General features: G+C 51.2%; 1 protein-coding gene across 1 annotated transcript; it reads right to left on the bottom strand.

Moving 5' to 3' along the window:
- Positions 1–16,825: 16,825 nt before the first annotated feature.
- Positions 16,826–17,386, bottom strand: LOC136467287 (uncharacterized). Its single transcript, XM_066465931.1, has 2 exons — positions 17,297–17,386; positions 16,826–17,176 (listed from the first exon to the last, which is right to left on the bottom strand). The coding sequence occupies exons 1-2, from the start codon at positions 17,384–17,386 to the stop codon at positions 16,826–16,828; spliced, it is 441 nt and encodes a 146-aa protein (XP_066322028.1).
- Positions 17,387–24,594: the final 7,208 nt, after the last annotated feature.

Here is a 24,594-nt window from a genome sequence, read left to right as displayed (position 1 = left end):
TTCCGCCGGTCGTCTCTCTGCCTTAATGGAGTTAGCTCTCCGGCCAGTGGAGGGTGTTCGTAGGTACAGCTCCTCCGGATGATGAACGGGCCCTGGCCAAAACGAGCTTGGGAGCCACCGTTGGTTAGCCTCTCGGCAACGCTTATGATTTGCAACTGTAGATTAAGGAAGAGAGGCCGTTTTGCGTGATTCGGGACATGACAGTCCCCCCTCTGTCCATTTCTACGTACGTGTAAACTTATCGTGATTCGGGTTTATTAAAATTATATCGACGGGCACGTCGTTGTTATGCTTTCACGATATTATATTACTTTGTTGTGGGCAATGCCTTGTCCTGAATGAAACACAAACACACACACACAAAGAACCGATAGCATCAGAAAAAGAAAGGACAAAGGAGACAATAACCATTGACCTAATCGTCCGTCTTAATCTCGTTGAGACCCCGGTTACAAAGACAATAATCCTATGCTTTCAGCCCTGTTCGTTTGTTGGTTTCAGCCAGCCCAAACCAGCCAACCAATAGTATTTTCTTCTTACAATAAACCAACACCAACCAAACCAAACCAGCTCAGAAACCAACCAGCGAACAGACCGAGTACCAGTAGGCCGTAGTAGTTTCATCACTCTGTCGCTCAACATCTCGAGGCATAATACAAGTTGACAAGTTGTACCGGCACAGAGTAGGAGTGGAGAAGCCAAGGGGAAAAGGGCAGGCAGTCGAGGCCAGCGCCTGTCCTCTGTGCCAGAGGATGTGAAATTTGGTAGGGTCATCCTTTTCTGTAATAGTACAGTACTTCCTCCACAGAGGTGAGAGGAACGGTCCCAAATTCTTGGACCTCGAGTTGCCAGCACTCTGAAATGTTAGTTCGTGTTGTCAAGTCATCAAAATGTGCATACTACTACCTTAGTTTTCGTTTACTGGTCACTGAATTTTTACGATAGCAATTTTGACCATACGTTTTTTTCTGCAAAAGATTTTTACATATATCAAGTTTTCATATATATGATTCTTTATTGAACATACTTCATTAGTGTTATATACATTGAAGTATCTAAGATTTTTTTAGAAGAAAAAACAGATAGTCAAATTTGCTACAGTAAAAAGTTGCTGACAAGTAAACACAAACGGATGGAAGTAGTATTTTTTTTTTGAACAAAGCCTCAAAATGTGAAGAATTTATCTTATGCGAAATGACTTTACAGTTTACACGCAGCTAGTATATGGTCAAAATACCAGTTTTTAGCATAAAGAAAATGCTAAAAACTTACTAGGTACCATAATTTTACAAAATAGATTCTTGTCGTTTCTCTAATTGTCTCACGATAACACTATAAAGAATAATCACACACAATATTATTAGTCTCATTTTTCAAGAATTTTCTGAGGAAATTTTCAAGAAATGGAAACGATGCTCAAAAGTTTTGGCGCTAAATTTGAGGAAGCGAGCGCCGTCCGTTCCGGACACTGGACAGACAAAAGAGGGCCGAAGGTGAAGCAGCCTTTGTGCCCTTTGATGTGCCTCCGGCCAAATTATTTGGACAGGAACCTATCGATGGGGATTGATTCGACATAAGTCTATTGTAGATTTCAAAAGCCTGCTGCCTGCTGCTTTCTTTAGCTCTGTTCTCGAAATTTTGTAAATTTTTTTAAGATTCTTCGTCACATCAAATCTTTGACGCGAAGTATTAAATATAAATAAAAAAATAAAACTAATTATACAGTTTAGACGAAATTCAGAATCTTTTAAGCCTAATTAGACTATGATTGGACACTAATTGCCAAATAACAACGAAAGTGCTATAGTATCATTTCCCAAAAAAATTCGCTAACTAAACAAGACCTTAATTTGGACATTTGGTTTCCCTTATCTGAATTAGGCACGGTTTACCTTGTATTCGGCTTATTTTTTTAGTTAAAATAGTTTTTTTTTTCTTACAACAATTCAGCAAGAACAGTGTTTTTCAGTCAGTTTTAGTTAAGATTCAGCAAACGCAATGGGTTTTAAAGGGAAATCTAAGCATTTCTTTTTTAGTCATGTACAGTACTCTGCCAAGTCCCATGCAGGTTTGGGCCGTGAGGTGTGGACGGTCAGTGGCCAGCAATCGTGCGACGCGATCAGGAAAAATCCTCGTGTCGTGTCCTGAGTCCTGAATCCTGAGAGACGGCATGCTGCAACTTCTGTGTGTCGCCAGGAGAAGTCCTGCTCGGCTGCTCCGACGCCAGCCACTCCTCGATGAGAGCGTGCGGCGGCCAGCCGTCCACGCCAGCAACCCTTTCCAGTTTCCACTCATCATCTCAGGTGCCCAGCTGTAAAAAGTGAAGAGCAGCCTGCTGCGGCCTGCGCGCTAGCGCTAGCGCTGCAGCAACAGCCAACAGGTCCTGACTGCTGTTCTGCGATTGTTCGCCTCCACTTCTCAGCAGAGAGTGAGCAGGAGAGACAGAGAGGCGCAGCGCTGTCACGAGACGGGATAGGGGACACAACAACCATAGATGTGGTTGCTGTAACGCAACGCGACCTATGACATTTTTTGTTTTTTTTTGTGTGTGTGTGGGGTTGTTTCCTCCTCCTAAACTCTAAAATTGTAGTCGTTGTCACAAAGTATTAAATATAAACTAATTACGAAATTAATTATACAGTTTGTGACTAATTTGCTAGACAAATCTTTTAAGCCTAATTAGTCCATGATTTAATAATATTGTGCAACAGTAAATATGTGCTAATGATAAATTAATTAGATTTAATAAATTTATCTAGTGGATCACCGACGGATTCTGTAAACTTTTTTTTTTATTAGTATCGCAACACCAAACAAGTAGTGCGCCGCATGTACGACGACACAACACTACTGTAGGAGTACGTACCCTTTGCAGAGTGATGGAACGCCTGTCCCATGCATCGTACAGGCCGTGTACGTGGCACACCCATCTCGCCAGGCGCTAGCTGAGGCCAGAGGCGAGGCGAATAGGCCAGTCGCCCGCAGATGCGATTCATACACGCCCCGCCCCCCGCCCCCCGCCGGCCACTTTTACAACCTGTCTGGAACCGCTGCCAAGCCCATGCATCTCCATCCTTCCATGCCCCAGCCGGCCTGGTCCGATTCGCTGGTTCCTTGAGGCTAGCTAGCCCCTCGTGCTGCCGCAGTGGCGGGGCCGCGCTGCTGCATCACTGCATGGGCGGCGAGCCGTGGGGCGCTCACGTCCGCTGGAGGACAGGAGACATGAAGCGAGGCCGCGAGGGTGGCGGTGAGGCTGCTCCGCCTCAGCTGCTGGAACGCTTGTCCTCCCTACGATTGTTGAGGCCGGGAGTGGGGCGGCGACGACGGGCGATTGCTTTGCTCGTTTTGGAGGTGGCACTACCGCACTAGTGCCTGTCCTGTCTGTCTGCGGCGCTGCCGGCCCGGCACCGGCAGGGGTAGGTCTTTGCTGCCAAAAGCGCTGTCAGGAGGGCGGCACCTGCCCTAGCCCGCTGCACTCGCTATGCTGCTGAAGCTGTCAAGCTGAATGCAGCATGCGGTAAGTGCTGCGCCAACTTGTCGGACCATTGCTGCTTTTTTTTTTTTAGCCTGGACCATTGCTGATTTGCTGTGCTGAACTTGGTAAATGTGATGGTCGCAACTGCAACAGCTACCACTTCTTTTGTACGGAGTACTCTACTTAAAAGAACAAAAAAATAACCTAGTCGTATTTTCTATGCATATAAATATTAGTAGTTTTTATACACCCCCACCTACACAAATAAATACAATTATAACATAGTACCAAGTTAAAGTATCTTAAGTTTGACTAGCTATATATATAAAAAAATATTTATGATATCAAATAAGTATCATTAGATTTGACATCAGATATATTTTCATAATATACTTATTTGACTTCATAAATATTAATATTTTTATCTATATATTTGGTCAAACATTCGACACTTTAACCAAGAATTCACATGGAACCGCGTCCTTTTCTGGATAGAGATAGATTTAGTATTTAATTAAATTTAAGATTGTTTGACTCCTAAGAAATATTAGTTTTAGCTATTTTACAACACAGCGAGTAGAAAAGAGCATCGGTATGTGTCAGTGCAAAAAGTGATCATCACGTAAATATTTGTAGTTTTGTCGTACGATGTAATCGGATATGGCCTAGCACTCAATGACACAGGGTTTATACTGGTTCAGGCAACGTGTCCTACGTCCAGTCTGAGTCGGTCGAAGACTTTATTCCTGAGCCCAGATGCTCAAAGTTTGTTGTGGGGTTACAAACGAGAGGGAGTGTCGGGTTCATAGGCCCTGTTCGGCTTACCCTATATTCGGCTTCTTTTTCAGCTGGAACAGTATTTTCTCTCACAGCAATTCAGCCGGAACAATATTTTCAGCCAGTTTCAGCCAAGTTTCAGACCAGCGAACGAGGCCATAAACCCGGGGTCCCTCACGGACCCGCTTTCCAACAAAGGCTCGGCCCAGCAGGCAGCGTTGCAAACAACGCGCAACTCATGGGCCGGCCTAAGTACCTAAACAGCAGGCCAGAAGGGCGATCCAATCACCGACCGGAAGGCCTGGCCGAGGAGGAACGACGCTCGTTTCTGACTTCGGCCCACCTCTCCGACCAGAGCGCTCGCTTCGGTCTCCAGTCACCCTTCGGACGGCCTCTCCGACCGGAAGGTCTGGCCAAAGCACTACTTCTAACTCTGATCCGTGTCTCCGGCCGGGGATGCGCCAAACCCCTGCTCACTGCTCTTCTCCGACTGGCACGATCAGAGCCGACTGGAACCAACCGACCGGGGACGCCCGCTCGGTAAGGAGCAGAAAACAGGACGGAGAAAGTAAGGCGGGGCGCACAAGTCAAACCGCAATATCGGGGTCCGTACCCTGTACACCCGCGAAAACAGTACTCTGCGACCTCCCTGGCACATCAGAACCCAAGTAGTGTTGTAGGCGCCAACATTTTCCCCTATAGTATTGTGGGCGCCACTAACTCCTATACGGTAAGGCTCCCCCCACATGCCTCTGGGCATTGACAGTGTTGTGGGCGCCGGTATTTACCGTACCAGGCGAACATGATAAAACCCCATGCATACCTTCAGGCATCAACAGTGTGGCAGGCGCCGACGTCTGCCATACTCAAAGAAGACAACACAACCTCCCACATGCATCTGACATTCAACAATATTATGGGCGCCTACCATCATCCTGTAATCACCGGCGTGGGCAACAAGGCTCAGTAGCTCTCCCTCTCACTTGTAAGGCCACCCCTTCCTCTATAAAAGGGGATACGCTCTCTTCCAACAGACAGGGACATTAGATCGATCAAGCTCACTACCAGACAGGGACATTAGATCAATCAAGCTCACTACTACACAACAATAGAACCACTAGGTTCAAACCATAAGCACATGCTTGAACACTTAGCTCATAGCGGAGCTCCTACCGCTCTTGGTCCTTCCGACCGGAGTCCGACCGGACCTCTTGAACCCCCATCTTTCTCCTTCTTGTTGGTAACCCCACTGCAAACTTCGAGCACCTGGGCTCAGGAATAAAGTCACCGACCGACTCAAACTGGACGTAGGACACATTGCCTAAACCAGTATAAACCTTGTGTCATTGAGTGCTAGGCCACCTCCGATCACAACGTATGGCAAAACTATAAATATTTACTTGTTGGTCACTTTTTGCACCGACAGTTGGCGTCGTCTGTGGGGAAGACGTTGTACGTTTAACACTTTTTGGTCATCGGATGGCCCACTTTTCCGCCACCTTCGCTATGGCGGGCTCAGGCGATACAACTCGCTTTGGCTCACTGGAGTTTCCCGCACTCGCACCTGTTGGGATGTGGGTTCCACCCGCCTTCGAGCCATCCCAGGTCCTCCTCTTTGGAAGCCTAGACTTCGTCACCGACTAGCTTGGTGTACTACACCACCGCGAGGAGACACCTGTTTCAGCGCCCGTCGGAGGGGCGCCCTCCATCGGCTCCAGGACGCGCGATGACTTCAAAGACGAGGCACCTGCGCTTCATTTCGAGCAAACTCTCTGCTCAAAACCCACTGTGAGTAATATACATGTTGTTATTTACTTGCTTTTCTTTATCTTCCGCCGATTATCCAGAGGGACCCCATTGTCCCCGCCGCGACCGTCATGCGACCGGTTCCCCTACGGTCTCGCGTCCCCCGCGGATGCGTACGCCTAGGGGCTCAGAAGGATGCCGGCGCCGCCCCCTCTCACGTCTGAATTCATGGGGATGGCGAGCTATGCTCTCACCTGTTTCCTTGACCTCATGGATGACGATGTTGAGAGTGACAGCTCTAGCATCGGCGACGTGGCGCCTAGCCACCATCCATCCCGAGAGTGTGCTATGGCGGACGCTCCGGGACAGCCACCAGTGGTAATAGAGTCCTTGCAGACTCACATCCCTCCAGACCCTCGTGCGGAGACCCCCACGCTCACTTGGGAGCACGGCGAGGAGCTACAACAACAGCGGCTGAACCAGTCACTGACTGCGCCAACGCGCTCGACACACCACGCTACGCTCCATGCGCATAGACCGGTGAGCGTGCCTAGGGTCATGCCCGTCGGGTCCAGCGCGACACCATGAATGGGGGGAACCATCCCGCATAGTTCGCTCGGGGCCAATTAGAACATCGCCGCTACACCAATGCTTCTACGCGGCCTTCCTGAGCCAAACAAACCTAGGAACAGGTGATCCACCAGAACCTCCGGGCATTGGTGGAGACCGCCGCCGTTCAATAGGCGGAGAGCTCTGCATCACGACACCGACTCGCGGTCTCTCTCCCCACTAGGGGAGTGGGGACGCACCAGATGAATCGATCCACCCGCTCGCCGCTACAACCACCGAGCGTGGCACAGGAGGCCACATCTGCGCCTCGTCTAGACTTGGCGACCGCTCCACACCAACTGCCTGTACACGAGCGGGTCAGGCCGAACTGAGATGCTCGCTGCAGCAACCAAAGTCCTAGCCCGGATGGCCTAGGACCACGGGTCTTTGTCCAATGCATCCAGAGAGCGCCACTCCCGCCGTGCTCCAATAGAGGTCGAGGCAAAGGAAAGGCCAAGCGCTAGGATTAGGATGAGGGCGCCTCCATGTAGAGGGGGAAAAAGAACAGAAAAGATCACCGCCGACCGACCAACTCCGTGTTGGTCACCACGGCTGATCACATGGGCAAGCAGCCCTAGTAGGATCTTCTGGGCCACTTCCACGAACTTATGGAGAGCCCGTGCACCAACCACGCCTACCCCGTCAAACACCTCTACAAGGACTATGAGCTTCTCAAGCGCCTTCTACGACAGGCCGGTGGGCCAAAGGAAGAAAAAGGCAAAGAAGCAGCGACCAAGAAAGGGGGCGTAACGAGCAAGGATCCGAACGACTAAAGATCGAGGTGATCCGATCGGATGCCTACCGACTGAAGGACAACAACGACGACATTCTCATCAATGCTTGGAGCAGCTGTGTCGTTTCTCCCCCTAAAATTTAGTCGTACCATTATTTACTTAACGTTTGCTCCTATAAAAGCACCCTGACCCGAACACTTTTGGCCCAGGTCGCTCGAGGGCTCCACGAGGGTGCACTACTACCTCTCTTATCGTTTACTATTATATGGTAAAACTCATTTCTACCTGAACAAAAGGGTAGTTTGTTCCTTTAAATTGCCTTACGTAGCTTTGCTTTAAAATATTCCGATCGACCGCACCCTGTCTCTACCTACGGTTACGAGCAGCTGAGCCTCGTGGGCCACGCTCAGACTCCTAAGGTTATAGCCTATGGGGACGAACAGGCATGTACAAAAAAGAAAGAATAAAAAACAAAATTATGCTAAGGTAAAACTAAGGAACGAAAGGGACAAGCTTCCTCGAACAGTGTGACTCCATCACAAAAAACGAAACCGATTGTAGTCATTGAGTACACAAGAATGTTTACATGGGGGCTCCCCCATGAACTTAAACTTTTTGCATCTACTAAACTACTTATACTTTATAAGATATTGGGGTGGCTTGGTGGCATCTGCTGTCGGTGCAACTAGCGAAGGCGCGGGCTGCTCGCTCCCTGGTGGGACGATGTTTGGCTCGATTGAAGGCGGGGCAATGTCCACTTCTAACCCAGGCTCCATGCCATCCATAGGCTGGGCGACGTCTCATCAGGTAGGGCGCATCCCATCAGTCAGGACGTGTCTACCGCATCCCATCCGCATTGAATGGGGGAAGGGAGAGGATTTTTTGCCCTAATCGTTCGTCTTTCCCCAACTGCTACGCCTCCTCCTTAAATAGGGGAAGGGAGAGGGTTTTTCATCCTGTTCCTTCGCCTATTCCCCAACTGCCGCCTCTCCTTCATCTTCCTTCTTGCCAAGAGCGTTCGTGCGCCACGGCGGTTCCTAAGCGAGACAGAGGGTAAAGTGAGGGAGAGGAGAAACTCGCAGATCTATTCATGAATCCGAAGTGCAATGTCGAGCTGGAGGTCATCTAGTGTAAGCGAGTCGGTGCTGGCCGCCTTCACCAAGAAGGGGCTGCCGCCGCCGAAGGAGGTGGGGGCACTAGAGGGCTCCTACGGGGGAGGCTTTCCTGCGGCCTCGGGCCGGCGAGGTCGTTTCCTTCCTTGCCTTCCATGAGCATGGGCTAGGCTACCCTATGCACTGGTTCCTACATAGGCTCCTCAATGAGTGAGGCCTAGAGCTGCATCACCTCAATTCGACTGGGGTGCTGCACATCGCCGGCTTCGTCACCGTGTGCGATGCTGTCCTCGGGATGGAGCCACACATGGATTTCTTCCAGCGGATCTTCTCTGGGCGAGCTTTGTCAGAGGGGACGCCGCCTAGGACCATGCCGGTTGGGGGCTTTGCCCTTCAGAAGAAGCTGAGTTCGTCGGGCACCTACCCCGCATACACCCCCTACGACTCCAATCGGGGGTGGCATGGGGAGTGGTTCTACAATAGGAACCCAGTGCAGGCGCCATTCCTACCGTTCACTGGTAGAAGGCCGGATAGGTGGGAGAGCCGGTCATGGGCCCCTTCCAGCCAGCAGAACAAGCTAGAGATCATCGGGGAGGAGCTCCCAAAGCTGGTGCAGCATGGCCTCGACGGGCTGAGGGTGTTCCACACCTTTTTCCACCGTCGGGTCGCCCCGCTGGTGGAAAGGATGCAGCCGATGTGGCTGCACTCTGGCCCGAATGACCCCGACTGTGCGTCGCCGTTGGAGTTGGCAAAGGACGAAGTCTGGAGCCAACTCGACCGGGTGCTGCAACTGAAGGCCCGGAAGACCCTCGAAGGAAATCCTAGACCTTTCCATGCTGGGAAGCTGCCCAATCTGGTACGTTCTCCTCTCCTTATTCCGTGTCCCTTTTGATCTCGCTCTCATGTAATTTTGACTTCAAGTCATCCGTTTCATAGGGGCTTATCGGTTATAAATCCTAGACGAACCTTCCAAAGGGACCAGAGGGCATGGCTCGGCAAGCCACCCTAAAGGAGGCGGCGGACGGTAGAAAGAAGAAGAGAGCTTAGAAGGCTCAGAGGAAGCACTAGAAGGAGCAGGACATCGCCCAACATGTGTGGGCTAGGGAAAATAGGAGCGATGTAGAGGCGGAGCTTGAGTCGGAGGAACCCAAGGAGATGGGTGACGACGCGATCTCCTCTGAGGATGAGGGAGGTCAGGAGGTCATCGTGACCTCGGTGGAGCGTCTCGAGCCTATGGTCGCATCTACCGACGGTGGGCATGAGGCATAGAGGTGTGGAACGTCCCCACGCCAAGGAAGCATGGCGCGAGCTCAGACACCGTCAACGAATGGGAGGCGAAGCGGATGCTGTCGCCGCGCCCTTTGGAAGCGTCATCGGCCTTGTCCCTAGCTGCTCCCGGCACAGCGGGGCAGGCCGGTCGGTCAGAGGAGCAGGCTTGCACCCACACATCATCAGGGCCGGCGCACGCGCATGACTCACAATAGGAGGATACCCCGCCAACTGCTCTGGTCGGCGTGCCTCGAGCCGGCGATTGCGGCGACTTGTGGGCCGATCGAGAGCCGATCGAGTCGACTCCCCCCCCCATTGAGGTAACGGGGTGTGGCTCATGACCTATGAGTGGCCTTCGTCCGGTGGGCCTGTTGCCAGTAGGTCGAGGCTTCAGAGCCCTACCGCTTGCGTCCTGGTAGGCTTTCTTTGTTTCTTTTCAATCTCATAGTTTGAGTTTTGAGCATGACTGACCGTACTTGTTTGATAACAGCCAGATATTGATGGGGTTGAGCATCACCCCAACTCCCGTGCGGGAGGAGTGGAGGCCCACCTTGCAGCACTCTAGAGTTCCCTAGAGGCCCTGGAGTCAGAGCGGAAGGCCCGGTCGGAGGTCGATCAGGAAGTGCTCGTGCTCTGGGGTTGGGTGCTTAGGACGGAGGAGGCGTACACTCCGCTATGTGAGTAGGTGACTTGGTAGGAGGAGGGACTTTCCATCCTTGAGAACACCCGCCTCGGTATGTACCTGTTCCGGTTTTGATGTCTTGGTTTTTTCCTTTAGCTTGCTTCTGAGCTTGTCATTCTTCTTCTAGAACTGGGCGGAAGGGTTGGTTCTCTAGAGCATGACCTAGAGATGGCCAAGTGAAAGGTCCTAATATGGCTAGAGGGGAGGTGAATAGCTTATTTAAAAACTATAAATCAACTAGAGCAATTTGATTAGTATGACAAATAGTGAAATACAAACTTGCTCTAGTTCTACAAGGGTTGCAAGCCACCTATCCAATAATTCTAGTTGCAATGATTACTAGGCACACAACTTGGAATGTTACTACTCACTAAGAGCTCTCAATCTTGCTACTCTAAAGAGCTCCACTAGATGAACTTAAAATAACAAAGCAAGCTCTCAATTCTAATTACACTAAAGAGCTTGCCACAACTAGTTTGCAAGAATATAAATGAGTGAGTAGGGTGATTATACCACCGTATAGTGGAGTGAACCAATCACAAGATGAATACTAAATCAATCACCGGGAGAATACCAAAGGGCAATAGACAACCAATTTTTCTCCCGAGGTTCACGTGCTTGCCGCCACGCTAGTCCCCGTTGTGTCGACCAACACTTGGTGGTTCGGTGGCTAAGAGGTGTTGCACGAACCTCATCCACACAATTGGACACCGCAAGAACCTACCCACAAGTGAGGTAACTCAATGATACGAGTAATCCACTAGAGTTACCTTTCGGTTCTCCACCGGGGAAGGCACAAGACCCCTCACAATCACCATGATCGGAGCCGAAGACAATCACCAACCTCCGCTCAACGATCCTCGCTGCTCCAAGCTATCTAGGTGGCAGCAACCACCAAAAGTAATAAGTGAATCCTGCAGCGAAACATGAATGCCAAGTGCCACTAGATGCAATCACTTAAGTAATGCACTTGGATTCTCTCCCAATCTCACAATGATGATGAAACAATGATGGAGATGAGTGGGAGGGCTTTGGCTAAGCTCATAAGATTGCTATGTCAATGCAAATGGCCAAGAGGGTAAGCTTGAGCTAGCCATGGGGCTTAAATAGAAGCCCCCACGAAATAGAGCCATTGTACCCCTTCACTGGGCACAACTCAGGGTGACCGGACGCTCCGGTCAGTTCGACCCGACGTAGGACCCTAGTGTTTGGTCGTCCGATGCTTACCACGTGTCATTGGCTTCAAACGCCGATCGCCCGATCTCAACGGTCAAGTGATGACCGGACGCGTCAGTTAGAAAGTGATCGGACGCTGGACCCCAGCGTCCGGTCGTTTCCAATAAGGTTCCAAACGTGAAATTTTACAACCAGACTCACCCAGCATCCGGTCACTCAACGTTTCCTCTATACGCCTCACGTCAGCATATGTCAGCACTAACTAGACGCACCCTGCCAGCGTTCGGTCACTCTTCGCGCCAGTGTCCGGTCACAAGACCAAGATGCGTGCTCACTGCTGCTACTGACCTGACTCAGGACCCCAGCGTCCGATCACTGCACCACTAGTTTCCGGTCACTCTGTGAACCCCTATCTTTTCTGTATAGGGCGCCGGTGAAGTTTCTAACCCTTGCTCAAATGTGTCAACCACCAAGTGTATCACCTTATGCACATGTGTTAGCATACTTTTACAAATAATTTCAAGGGTGTTAGAACTCCACTAGATCCTAAATGCATATGCAATGAGTTAGAGCGTCTAGTGGCACTTTGATGATCGTATTTCAATACGAGTTTCACCCCTCTTAATAGTACGTCTATCTAACCTAAATGTGATCACACTCGCTAAGTGTCTTGTTCACCGAAACAAAATAGCTCCTACTATTTATACCTTTGCCTTGAGCTTTTTGTTTTTCTCTTTCTTCTTTTCCAAGTTTAAGCATTTGATCATCACCATGCCATCACCATCGGCATGATCTTCGCCATTGCTTCATCACTTGGAGTAGTGCTACCTATCTCATAATCACTTTGATAAACTAGGTTAGCACTTAGGGTTTCTTCAATTAACTAAAACCAAACTAGAGCTTTCACCAAGGCGACGATCAGTCGGAGCATGGAGGCGCTGGCCAAGTCCCTTGAAGAGTGATGTTCCTTCAAGGGAGAGCTTGACTAGATCCGCAATGTCGCCCAGGTCATTGTCTCGAAGGTCTTTGGGTTGGTGCAAAGCACCAGCATGCCCGCCATCCGACTAGCAGAGGTCCCGGATGAGGTTTGGGCCCTCATGTCTAACGGGACATCGGAGGCGCTGACTTCAGTGGTGATGCACCATCTAGACCTAGACTTCGCCACCATCTGCATCTGGTACACCTATGGCTGGAGCCTAGACGCCATCCATGCGCTCGGGGAGAGCTTACTGCCACACGCACAGTTGGTGGCAGAGCAAGTCTCCGTGTAGTGGGTGATGGAGGCTCGTCGTGCGAGCGTGGCTAAAGGTGCATGTCAGGAGGACGTCGCCCAGCCTATGGATGGAGTGGAGCCCAGGTTGGAAGCGGACGTCGTCCCGCCTCTAACTAAATCGAACATCTCCCCGTCAGAGGGCGAGCAACGTTTATCTTCACCAGTCGCGTCGTCAGCCGATGCCACCGGGCGGCCACAGTAGAAATTAGAGTAGAAGTACTTAGTATATGTAAAGGACAAGTTCATGGGGAAGCCCCCATGTGAACAGTTGTATTGATGAATACATCAATTTTCGTTTTGTGACGAATCACTTCGTTCGGGGATGTTTGTCCCATCCGTTCCTTATTTTTACCCTAGCATAGCTTTGTTTTTTATTCATTCTTTTTTGCACCTGCCCGTTTGAACCATAGGCTAGAACCTTAAGAACCCGGGCATGGCCCGCGAGGCTCAGCTGCTCATAACGGTAGGTCATGGCGGGGTGCGATCAGTCGAAACATTTAAAGCAAAGTTACGTACGGTAATTAAAGGAACGGACTACCCTTTCGTTCAGGTAAAAATATATTTACCATATCATAGTAAAAAAGAGTGGTGGTATCGCACCCTCGTGGAGCCCCCGAGCGACCCAGGTCAAAAGTGTTTGGGCCAGGGTGCTTTGTAGGAGCAAATGTTGAATGAAAGAAAGTGGTAAGACCAAATTTTTAGGGGAAGAAACGACGTAATTGTTCGATGTTCCAAGTGTTGGTGAGAACATTGCCGTTGTCGTCCTTCAGTTGGTAGGCGCCCAGTCGGATCACCTCGGTCAACGTATAGGGTCCTTCTCATGGTGGAGAGAGTTTGTGTTTCTCCTTGGTCGATTGAGTCCTTCGCAGCACGAGGTCTCTGACCTCAAGGATTCTCCCTCTGATTTTTCTTTCATGGTACCTATAGAGAGTTTGCTGGTAGTGAGCGGAGCGGACAACGGTCGTCTTGTGGGCCTCCTTGGGTAGGTCGACTATGTTTTGCTAAGCCTCCATGGCTCGATTGCGGTCAAAGGCCTTCACTCTTGGGGCACCGTGGTCGAGGTCGGAGGGCAACACTTCTTCAGCTCCGTAGGCCAGGAAGAAGGGCATGAACCCTGTGGATCGATTAGGGATCATTCTCAGGCTCCAAAGGATTGCTGAGACCTTTGCAACCCATCACCCCATGTACTTGTTGAGTCAATCGAAGATGCGTGGCTTAAGTCCTTGGAGGACCATGCCATTGGCATGCTTGACCTGACCGTTAGTATGTGGATGTCCAACCGAGGCCCAATCGATCCTGATGTGTATCCATCACTAAAGTCCAGGAACTTCTTCCCGGTGAAGTTAGTTCCGTGATCAGTAATGATACAGTTAGGAATGCCAAATCAGTAGATGACGTCGAGGAAAAACTTGACTGCCTCTTCCGAATGGATGTTGGTGATGGGCTTGGCCTCTATCCACTTGGTGAATTTGTTGACTGCTACGAGTAGGTGAGTGAAGCCATACGGGCCTTTTTTGAGGGGTCCTACCATGTCAAGGCTCCAGACCGCGAATGGCCAGGTGATGGGGATGGTTTGAAGCTCTAGTGCCGGCAAGTGCATTTACTGAGCGTAGAACTGGCATCCTTCACACCTGCGGACGACCTCCTCTGCATCTCTTAGTGCGGTGGGCCAGTAATAACCTTGGCAAAAGGCTTTTCTGACCAGCGACCTTGGGGCCGCGTGATGTCTATAGATTCTGGCATGGACCTCGAGGAGGAGCTGCTTGCCTTGGTCGGTAGGGACGCACTTCAAGAGTACTCCCAACGGACTTCGTTTGTAGAGTTCGTTACCGATTGCGATGAATGTCTTGGCGCATCAAGCGATTCATCATGCTTTAGTGCTCTTTGGTGGGAGAACCTCCTCGAGGAAGTAGGCGAGTAGCGTGCTCGCCAGTCGGCTTGATCGAGTGCCACCACGGCGATGTCGGTGGGCGGCGTCGTCACAGAGGCACTAGGGTCAGAGCCCCTGAGCGTCTAGTTAGCATTGGGGTGTGTCTAGATCGGACCATCTAGGATGTGGCCAAACGGTTTATTACGGTCGTTGATGAAGACCCCGTCTAGAGATAGAACCCGCCTAGCAGCCAAATTTGTGAGAAAATTGGCGGCATCATTGTCCTTTCGGGGGACATGGTGTAGCTTGAACCCCTGGAATTTGTCCTTGTGCTTGTGCACCTCTTGGCAGTATGCTGATATGAGGGGGCTTTTATAGGAGGTCCCCTTCATGACTTGGTCGATGACCAGCTCTGAGTCGCCGCGGACGTAGAGCCATGTAGCGCCAAGCTCGATGGCGATATGCAGTCCGTTGAGGAGGGCCTCATATTCCATGGTGTTGTTTGAGACCAAAAAGTGGAGGTGGATTGCATAGCAGAGCTTACTCCTATCTGGGGGGATCAGAACCACTCCTGCCCCCGAGCCGGGCACCATTACGGACCCATCAAAGTACATCGTTCAGTACTCATGGGTGACGTCCGGAGTTGGGAGCTAGACCACCGTCCATTCAGCGACAAAGTCCATGAGAGCCTGAGACTTAATAGTGGTACGAGGAATATACCTAATGTCATGGCCCATTAGCACGAGTGCCCACTTGGAGATTCATTCTGCGGCGTCATAGTTGCGAATGATGTCTCCGAGCGGGTATGAAGTGACGACTGAGACTTCATGGTCGGTGAAGTAGTGTAGAAGCTTCCGAGTCGCTATCAACATGGCGTATAGGAGTTTTTGCACCTAGGGGTACTGGACCTTGGGGTCGTTGAGTACCTCCCCGACGAAGTATACAGGTCATTGGACCTTAAGGTGGTGTCCTAGCTCCTCCCTTTCAATGACTAGGGCGGCGCTCACCACATGGTTGGTTACCACGACATAGAGGAGGAGGGGTTCTCCCCGTTTGGGAGCAATGAGGATTGGGGCCAACGTCAGTGATGCTTTGATGCTCTCCAAAGCCTGCTGTGCTTCCTCAGTCTAGATGAAAGCGTCCGCCTTTTTGAGAAGCTTATAGAGAGGCATCCCCTATTTGCCGAGCCAGGAGATGAATTGGCTTAGGGTGGCCAAACAGCCGATGAGCCTCTATACCCCTTGACGTTGCGTATAGGGCCCATATTAGAGATGGCCGTGATTTTTTAGGGTTGGCCCTGATGCTACGTTCGGACACGATGCATCCAAGCAGCTTCCCTTCGAAAACCCGAAAACACACTTTTCGGGATTCAATTTGATGTTGAACCTTCGAAGGTTCGTGAAACGTCACGACCAAGTTTGCGATCAGGTCACAAGCTTGAGACGTTTTGACCACTATGTCATCAACATAGACGGTGATTGTTGGTTTTGGCCGCTCGAGCTGGTCAGGCTGATCGAGCGGGTTGATTTGATTGGTGAACCATTGCTGCATGCACCGTTGATAGGTGGCGCCAGTGTTCTTTAGACTAAAAGGCATGGTTACATAATAGTACAAACCATATGGAGTGATGAACAAAGTCACGAGCTAGTTGGACTCTTTCATCACGATGTGGTGATAGCCTGAGTAGGCATCCAGAAAGGAGAGGATTTCACATCCTGAGGTGGAGTCGACTATCTGATCTGTGCGTGGTAAAGGAAAATGGTCCTTTGGACATGCTTTGTTGAGGCTAGTATAATCAACGCACAATCTCCATTTTTTGGTCTTCTTTTTAATAAGAACAGGATTGACGAGCCAGTCAGAGTGGTATACCTCTTTGATGAATCCGACTGTAGGAGTTTGGCAACCTCCTCGCCTATGGCCCTATGCCTCTCATCGTCAAAGCGATGCAGTCGTTGCTTGGCGGGCTTCAAGCCAGGGATGAGGTATAGTGCGTGCTCGGTGACCTCCCGTGGTAGGCCTAGCATGTCGGAAGGTTTCCACGCAAAGACATCGCGATTGGCGCATCGAAAGTCGGTGAGCTCGCATTTCTATTTAGCCGGGAGCTAGGTCCCGATCCGCACCATCTTGGTAGGGTCAGTGGGGTCAATCCCCACTACCTTAGTTTCCTCGAGTGGGCAGAAGGCAATCGAGGAGGTTGGCTTGTTGCTGTCTGGGACTGCTAGGGTCGACAACTCCCCGAGCCGCGAGAGCTCAGAAGAGTTGACGACGACAGTGGTGAGCTCGTAATGCTCGTGGTCGCAAGTGTAGGCGTGCAAAAAGATACTACCCACAGTGATGACGCCGTTTGTTCCCGGCATCTTGAACTTCTGGTAAGTGTAGTTGGGGACCACCATGAACTTGGTGTAGGATGGCCGCCCTAAGATGGTGTGGTAAGACCCCAGGAAGTCCACCACCTTAAAGGTCAACACCACCGAGCAGAAGTTGGCTCGGTCGCCAAACTTGACGGGCAGGTCGATCTACCCAAGCGGGTATGCCTGCGCTCTCGGGATCACGTCGTGGAAGGGAGAGCTCACCGGGCGGAGCTCTGACCAGGAGATGCGCATGGCGTCAAGGGTGTCGATGTAGAGGATGTTGAGGCTGCTGCCTCCGTCCATCAGCACCATGGTGAGGTGCTTCTTGCGGACGATGGGGTCGAGGATGAGCGGGTAGCGACCTGGTCTAGCGATGTGGGAAGGATGGTCCCTCTGATCAAAAGTGATTGGAGAATCTGACCAGTGAAGGAAGGAGGGGACGACAGTTTCAACGATGCATGCCTCTCTGTAGCTCACTTTGTGCTGGCACTTGGAGTAGATGGCATCAGAGCCCCCAAAGATCATGATGCATTCCTCAAGGTCGGGAAAGCTATCCCCATGCTTGTTTGCCACGCCTCCTTTCTTAGCTGCCGCCTCCTTGCCCTTTCCTTCTTTTGACCCGCTGGCCTATCGCAGGAAGTGCTTGAGGATCTTGTAGTCCTTGTAGAGGTGCTTGATGGGGTAATCGTAGTTGGTGCATGGGCTATCCATGAGCTTGTTGAAGTGGTTAGGCTAGCCCAGCTAGGGCTGCTTGCTCGCGTTATCAGCCGCGGCGACCAACACGGAGTTGGCTAGCCAACGCCGATCCTTCTTGTTCTTTTTGCCCCTCTGTGTGGAGGGGCCCTCGTCTTGATCCTCGTGCTTGGCCTTGCCCTTGTCCTGACCTCCATTGAAGACCAAACTGGCCGCCTCCTTATCGGAGGCATGGTTTGTGGTGACGTCGAGCAGGTCACGGGTGGTACTGGTCTTTAGGCAGCCAAGCTTGTGGATCAAGGACTCATAGGTTGTCCCAGAGAGGAATGCGCTGATGACATCCGTGTCGACGACATTAGGAAGAGAGTTGCAATGCTTTGAGAACCTGCGGATGTAATCCTATAGGGACTCATTGGGCTCCTGCTGGTAGCTCTTGAGGTCCTAGGAGTTCCTAGGGTGAACATACTTCCCCTAGAAATTCCCGACGAAGATCCTCTTGAGGTCCACCCAGTCGCGGATGCTGTCATGTGGGAGGAATTCGAGCCACGCTTGAATATGTTCCCCCATGTAGATGGGGAGGTATCGAATGGTGAAGTGGTCATCATCTACTCCTCCGGCTCGGCAGGCGAGCCGGATGTCTTTGAGCCATATACCGGGATTCGTCTCCCCGGTATATTTGGCGATGTTGGTAGGCGGTCAGAAGCATTGTGGGAATGGCGCTCTCTGGATGCATCGGCCAAAGGCCCATGGTCTAGGGCCATTCAGGCTGGGACTCCGGTCGTTGGGTCGGTGACCACGCCTGGGGTGCGTTTCACCGATCCGCTCGATGGTCCAGCCAAAGCCCGTGTCGCCTGCTCTCACCGCCGCCTGATGGACATCATCATCATGCTAGGCCCAACGTTGTTGCTGATGACACTGCGAGCATCTTGGTTTGGCCCGAGGCATTCGCGCACAGGTGGCCGGTGTGGAGCTAGCACCGGGTCAGGCCATGGCGTAGCTACACCCTCCTGTTCTACGCTCGGCGGCCGTAGTGGTGAGCGGATGGAGTGATTCGTCTAGTGTATCCCCGCTCCCCTAGTGGGGAGAGAGGCCGCGAGTCGATGTCGCGACGCGGAGCTTTCCGCCTATTGAACGGTGGCAGGCTTCACCAGCACCCGGAGGTTCCAGTGGACCGCCTGCTCATGTGGGTTGATAGGCTTAGGAAGGCCGCGCAGAAGCATCACCGCCGCGGCAATGTTCTAGCTAGCCCGAGCAAACTATGGGGGATCATTGAAAGGGTCGAGATGGCGACTAGAGGGGGGTGAATAGTCCTTTTTAAAACTTAATCACATTGGCTAACTAAAACAAGTGCGGAATTAAAACTATCGGTCTAGCCAAGACTACACCCCTCTATCTATGTTCACTAACACCTTGCAAAGATACTAATCAAGCAACAAAGGTGTCGGGCTAGCTAGAGCTCTCCTAACCAATTCTAGAAGCAAGGTCACACAAACCTATGCCACTAGTACTTTAAGCAACAAGGGAGCTCCTACACATGCTAGTAAGCAAACGCACAAAGCCAACTAAGCTTACTAACAATGCTCAATAACAAGGCAACCAATGCCAAATTAGAGAGCGCAATTACTTAGCTATACAAACTAAGCAATGTGACTAACAAGGTTACACAAACCAAATTAGTCATGCAAGGAAGCTACTTCTATGCTACACAAGCAAGAAGGTAACTAGCAAGCTATACAAGCTAACTAATTACAAAAAGCAACAACACAAGCTCAATGTATATAAAAGTAATCGCAAGCTTGTGTAACGGGGATGCAAACCAACGGAAAGAACAAGGTTGACACGATGATTTTTCTCCCGAGGTTCACGTGTTTGCCAACACGCTAGTCCCCGTTGTGTCGACCGCTCACTTGGTGGTTCGGCGGCTAATTGGCATCACCCACCAAGCCCGCACATCGGGCGCCGCAAGAACCTACCCCGGAAGTGAGGGTAGCTCAATGACACGCTTTACTAAAGTTGCTCTTCGCGACTCCCGCGGGGCGAGCATAATGCCCCTCACAAGCTCTTCTCCGGAGCACCGCACAAGCTTCTTGCGGGCTTCCACGGAGACCACCACCAAGCCATCTAGGAGGTGGCAACCTCCAAGAGTAACAAGCACCACCGGCTTGCAACTCGATCACCTAGTGCCACTCGATGCAACCTCACGATGCAATCGCACTAGAATCTCTCACTCACATAATTGGATGATCACTATCAAGTATGTGTGAGATGGAGGGCTCCTAAGCACTCTCAAGCATGGACACAAAGTCCCCCAAGGTGCTCAGCCCTAGCCATGGCCGAAGGCCACTTCTATTTATAGCCCCGAGGGCTAAACTAGTCGTTACCCCTTCACTAGGCAATTGTCAGGTTGACCGAATGCTCTGGTCGGATCGACCGAATGCTGGACCACAGCATCCGGTCGTGCGATGCACGCCACGTGTCACCTGCATTCAATGACATTCTTCCAATCTCAACGGTCATCTTCTGATCGGACGCAGCAGCTTCAACTGACCGGACGCTGGATCCTCAGCGTCTGGTCGTTTATAGTAAGGTACCGACCCTGACCGAACGCGTCCGGTCGGACGTGATCGGACACAACCCTAGCTTCCGGTCACTCTCCAGTGACACTGCTTCATCCGACAACAGGACCGGACACTCCCTCCAGCGTCCGGTCACTTTCAGAGCCAGCGTCCGATTGACTGATCGACGCTGCACGCTGACTGCCACCACTGATCGGACGCTGAGCCTCAGCGTCCGGTCACTGCGTGACCAGAGTCCGGTCCATTCTGTGGGACCTTTCTCATCTCCATTTCTTCACCGAGTTGATCCACATCAACTCCAATTTCATCTCCTTTGTAAATGTGCCAACACCACCAAGTGTACACCACCATGTGTATATGTGTTAGCTTTTCACAATCATTTCCCAAAGGGTTGGCCACTCAACTTGCCACGCCACTCAATCCTAGCGATGATGCAAAGTTAGATCACTCGAGTGGCACTTAGATGACCGATATGCAAACAAGTTTGCCCCTCTTGATAGTATGGCCATCTATCCTAAACCCGGTCATAAACTTCTCTACACATCTATGACCGGTGAAATGAAATACCCTAGGTTATACCTTTGCCTTACGCATTCTATTCCATCTCCTCCAATGTTGATGCAACATATGCACCAACACGATCAACAATGATATGATCCACTTCATATCATCATGTGATCATATTGGTTCATCGATCTTGACTTCACCTGCTTTTCACCGTTGCCTTCGTCCATCAGCGCCAAGTCTTGCTCAAGCTTCACCGCCACATGGTCCATCGCTCTAAAGCCTCCAACTTGCCCTTCACGCTTGCAACCGGTCCATCAAGCCAAGTCTTGTCTTAATCTTCTCCACCTTGATCACATGACTCAATGTCATGTCTCATGTGCAATGAGCTCCTCCATCATCACATGTGTGAGCTTTGCAACATCTCCAAGTCATTTTCACCTTCATGGCATATGTTGCTCACACACATGTACTTGTGGACTAATCACCTGTGTATCTCATATAAACATAATTAGTCCACCTAGGTTGTCACTCAGTTACCAAAACCACACAAGGACCTTTCAATCGTCCCCTCTCCCCCCCATCGATGATGTTGCGCTAAACCTAGCAGGCGCGACCCCAGGCGCCGCTCGAAGAGTTACGTGCACAGGGCGCAACATGGTGTGCCGAGCGCATCGGCGTAGGTGGAGGCTGGTTCTGCTGCCTTTGTCATTGCTCCTCACCATGCTCCTATGCACAAACGAGGGCCTCCGCACGAGGGTCAGGAGGGGTGTGGGTCTGTAGAGACTCCGCAACAACTGGTGGCTGTCCCAGAGCATCCGCCATAGCGCACTCCTGGGATAGAGGGTGGCTAGGTGCCACAACGTCACCGATGCTGGAGCCGTTGCTCTCAACATCGTCATCCATGAGGTCGTGAAAAAAGGTGGGAGCATAGCATCCTTTGGAGCCAGCATCCTTTGGAGCCCCTGTGCGTATGCGTCCATGGGGACGCGAGGCCATAGGAGAACCGGTTGCATGGCGGTCGCGGCAGGGACAACGGGGTCCCTCCGAAAAGTTAGCAGAAAATATAAAAAAGTGAGTAAATGACAGTATGTGCGTTACTCATAGCGGGGTTTGAGCCTAGCATAGGCTCGAAGTGAAGCGTAGGCACCTTATCGTTGAAGTCGCTAGGAGTCCCAGAGCCGATGGAGGGCGCCCCTCTGACGGGTGTCAGAACAAGTGCCTCCTCACGGAGGTGTAGTACGCCAAGCCGGTCGGCGACAAAGTCTAGGCTTCCAAAGAGGAAGGCCTTAGATGGCTCGAAGACGGGAGGAACCCACATCCCAACAGATAGAAACGTGGGAAACTCTAGTGAGCCGAAGCGAGTTGTATCGCTTAAGCCCACCATGCCGAAGACGGCGGAAAGGTGGGCCATCTGATGACCAAAAGCGTGAATATACGACGTCTTCCCCACGGACGGCGTCAACTGTTGGTGCAGAAAGTGACCAATACGTAAATATTTGTAGTTTTATCGTACGTTGTGATCGGATGTGGCCTAGCACTCAATGACACAGGGTTTATACTGGTTCAGGCAACGTGTCCTATGTCCAGTCTGAGTTGGTCGGAGACTTTATTCCTGAGCCTAGGTGCTCAAAATTTGCTATGGGGTTACAAACGAGAGGGAGTAAGATGGGGGTGTAAGAGGTCTGGTCAGACTCTGAACCAAAGGGCCGAGAGTGATGGGAGCTCCTACATGCACTAAGTGTTCGAACGCCTGTTGTTCGTTGGAATCCTTGGTCGTTCGGATCAATCCTCCTTTTGGAGAGAGCGCATCCCCTTTTATAGATGAAGAGGATGGCTTTACAAGAGAGAGTGTGAGAGGAAGAGTGTGTGTGCTGCCTAGTCTTGTTGCCCACGTCGTCGGGTACAAGGTGGTTTGTCGGCACCCACAATACTGTTGATGGCTGGATGCATGTGGTCGGTTCCACCGTGATCTTCTGGTATGGCAAATGTCGACGCCTACCATACTGTAGGTCAAATGTCGGCGCCCACAACACTGTTGGCATTCTGACATGTCTGAAAGGTTATAAAGTATCCTTCTAACATGACCTGACAGTACTGTCCTACAGGTGTGCAAGGTACGGTCCTTGGTATTGTGGTTGACTAGAGCGCTCCTCTTTACTTGATCTGTCCGTTTATTGGGTCTTCACCGAGTGGGCGTTCCTGATCGGTCGTTTTCCAGTCGGCTCCGGCCTCCCGGTCGGAGAAGAGTTGTAAGCGGAGGTTCGATGCACTCCCGGTCGGAGAAGTGAATCGGAGTCGGAGACGAGCGTCGTCCTTTCTCGGCCAGGCCTTCCGGTCGGAGAGGCGGGCAGAAGTCGGAGGCGAGCGCCGGTCCTCCTCGGCCAGGCCTTCCAGTAGGAGAGGCGGGCTGGAGTCGGAGGCGAGCATCGGTCCTCCTTGGCCAGACCTTTCGATCGGAGAAGCGGGCCGGAGTCGAAAGCGACGGAAGCGAGCGCCGTTCCTCCTTAGCTAGGCCTTCCGGTAGGAGAGGCGGGCCGGAGTCGGACGTGAGCACCGTTCCTCTTTGGCCAGGCCTTTCGGTCGGAGAGGCGGGCCAGAGTCGAAAGCGACGGAAGCGAGCGTCGTTCCTCTTTGGCCAGGCCTTCCGGTCGGAGGGGCGGGCCGGAGTCGGAAGTGAGCGTCGTTCTTCTTTGGCCAGGCCTTCCGGTCGGACATTGGATCGCCCTTCTGGCATGTCGTTTGGTTTTTTGGGCCGGCCCAGGAGTTACGTGTCGTTCGCAACATCGTCTGCTCGGCCGAGCTTTTGCTGGGAAGCAGGTCCACGAGGGATCCCAGGTTTATAAACCCGACAATATGTGGTTCACTTTTTTTTAAAATTGACTAGGTTGGTAAAAAATATTAGTAATATTTGTATCTCTAAATAATTCTATATACAATAAGTTTAACTATTCAACTTATGCATATACAGTCAAAGTTGAAAATATTTAACTTTTGAATAGCCAATAAGGGAGTGCTCGTACTAGTATTACTGTACGTGATACACGCCTCCACCATCGTCACTATGGAGTATATGAAAGCACTTTATTTTGGTTGTCTTTGAATATTTGTCGCCACATGCTTTTCAACCGCATGAATTTTATTCGGATGCACGTATGGTCATATGTCTTGTCGCACCACCTACATCCTGTTCGGTTGGCTGGTTCGTATCGTTGCTGGTTCGTGAATAAGTATTACTGGCTGGTTTGTGTGAGAGAAAAATATTATTCTGGCTGGAAATTTACGATCGTTTACGACAAGCCACAGCCAAACAAACAGGCTGCTAGATTTTTCAAAGTGGCGTCTGATTCTCGAGAAAACATTACGACTATACACGAACTCGAGGATTGAAAAATTTGAAACACACAAGGTCTCACGCTAATCGGCAATTGCTTCCTACATATGTGCATTTATACTTAGCCAGCTGTGCGAACTGCGAAGCTCCATAGTACTAGTAGCACCAGAGTACTGTCACTAGTCTAATCGGTTGCCTACTGACTACTGGCATGATATGTCAGGGCATTTCCCGTGTACGGGCGACGCGCCCCGGTCCACATGCCTGTGCAGCTGTGCTGTGCCCTGGCCGTGCACGACTGCACGGGCGCAGCCGTGGGCTACCACGCGATTGCCTGTTCGAGCTCGCTCGCCGCTGCAGCGCCTCAGCTGGGCAAAGCAACCGAGCATATTGGTGTCATCCATCCCGGACCC

This window comes from Miscanthus floridulus, chromosome 1 (assembly GCF_019320115.1).
Source record: "Miscanthus floridulus cultivar M001 chromosome 1, ASM1932011v1, whole genome shotgun sequence".
Taxonomy (NCBI): Eukaryota; Viridiplantae; Streptophyta; class Magnoliopsida; order Poales; family Poaceae; genus Miscanthus; species Miscanthus floridulus.
Note: the sequence above shows the minus strand (reverse complement) of the source record. Positions and strands in the feature narration are given on the sequence as shown.

Excerpts from the sequence above, each read along its gene's own strand:
- LOC136467287 (XM_066465931.1), bottom strand. The coding sequence starts at position 17,386 with ATGGTGCTGATGGACGGAGGCAGCAGCCTCAACATCCTCTACATCGAC. Across the intron at positions 17,177-17,296 it reads CCTGGTCAGAGCTCCGCCCG|GTGGTGGACTTCCTGGGGTC; the intron begins GTGAGCTCTCCC and ends TTGACCTTTAAG.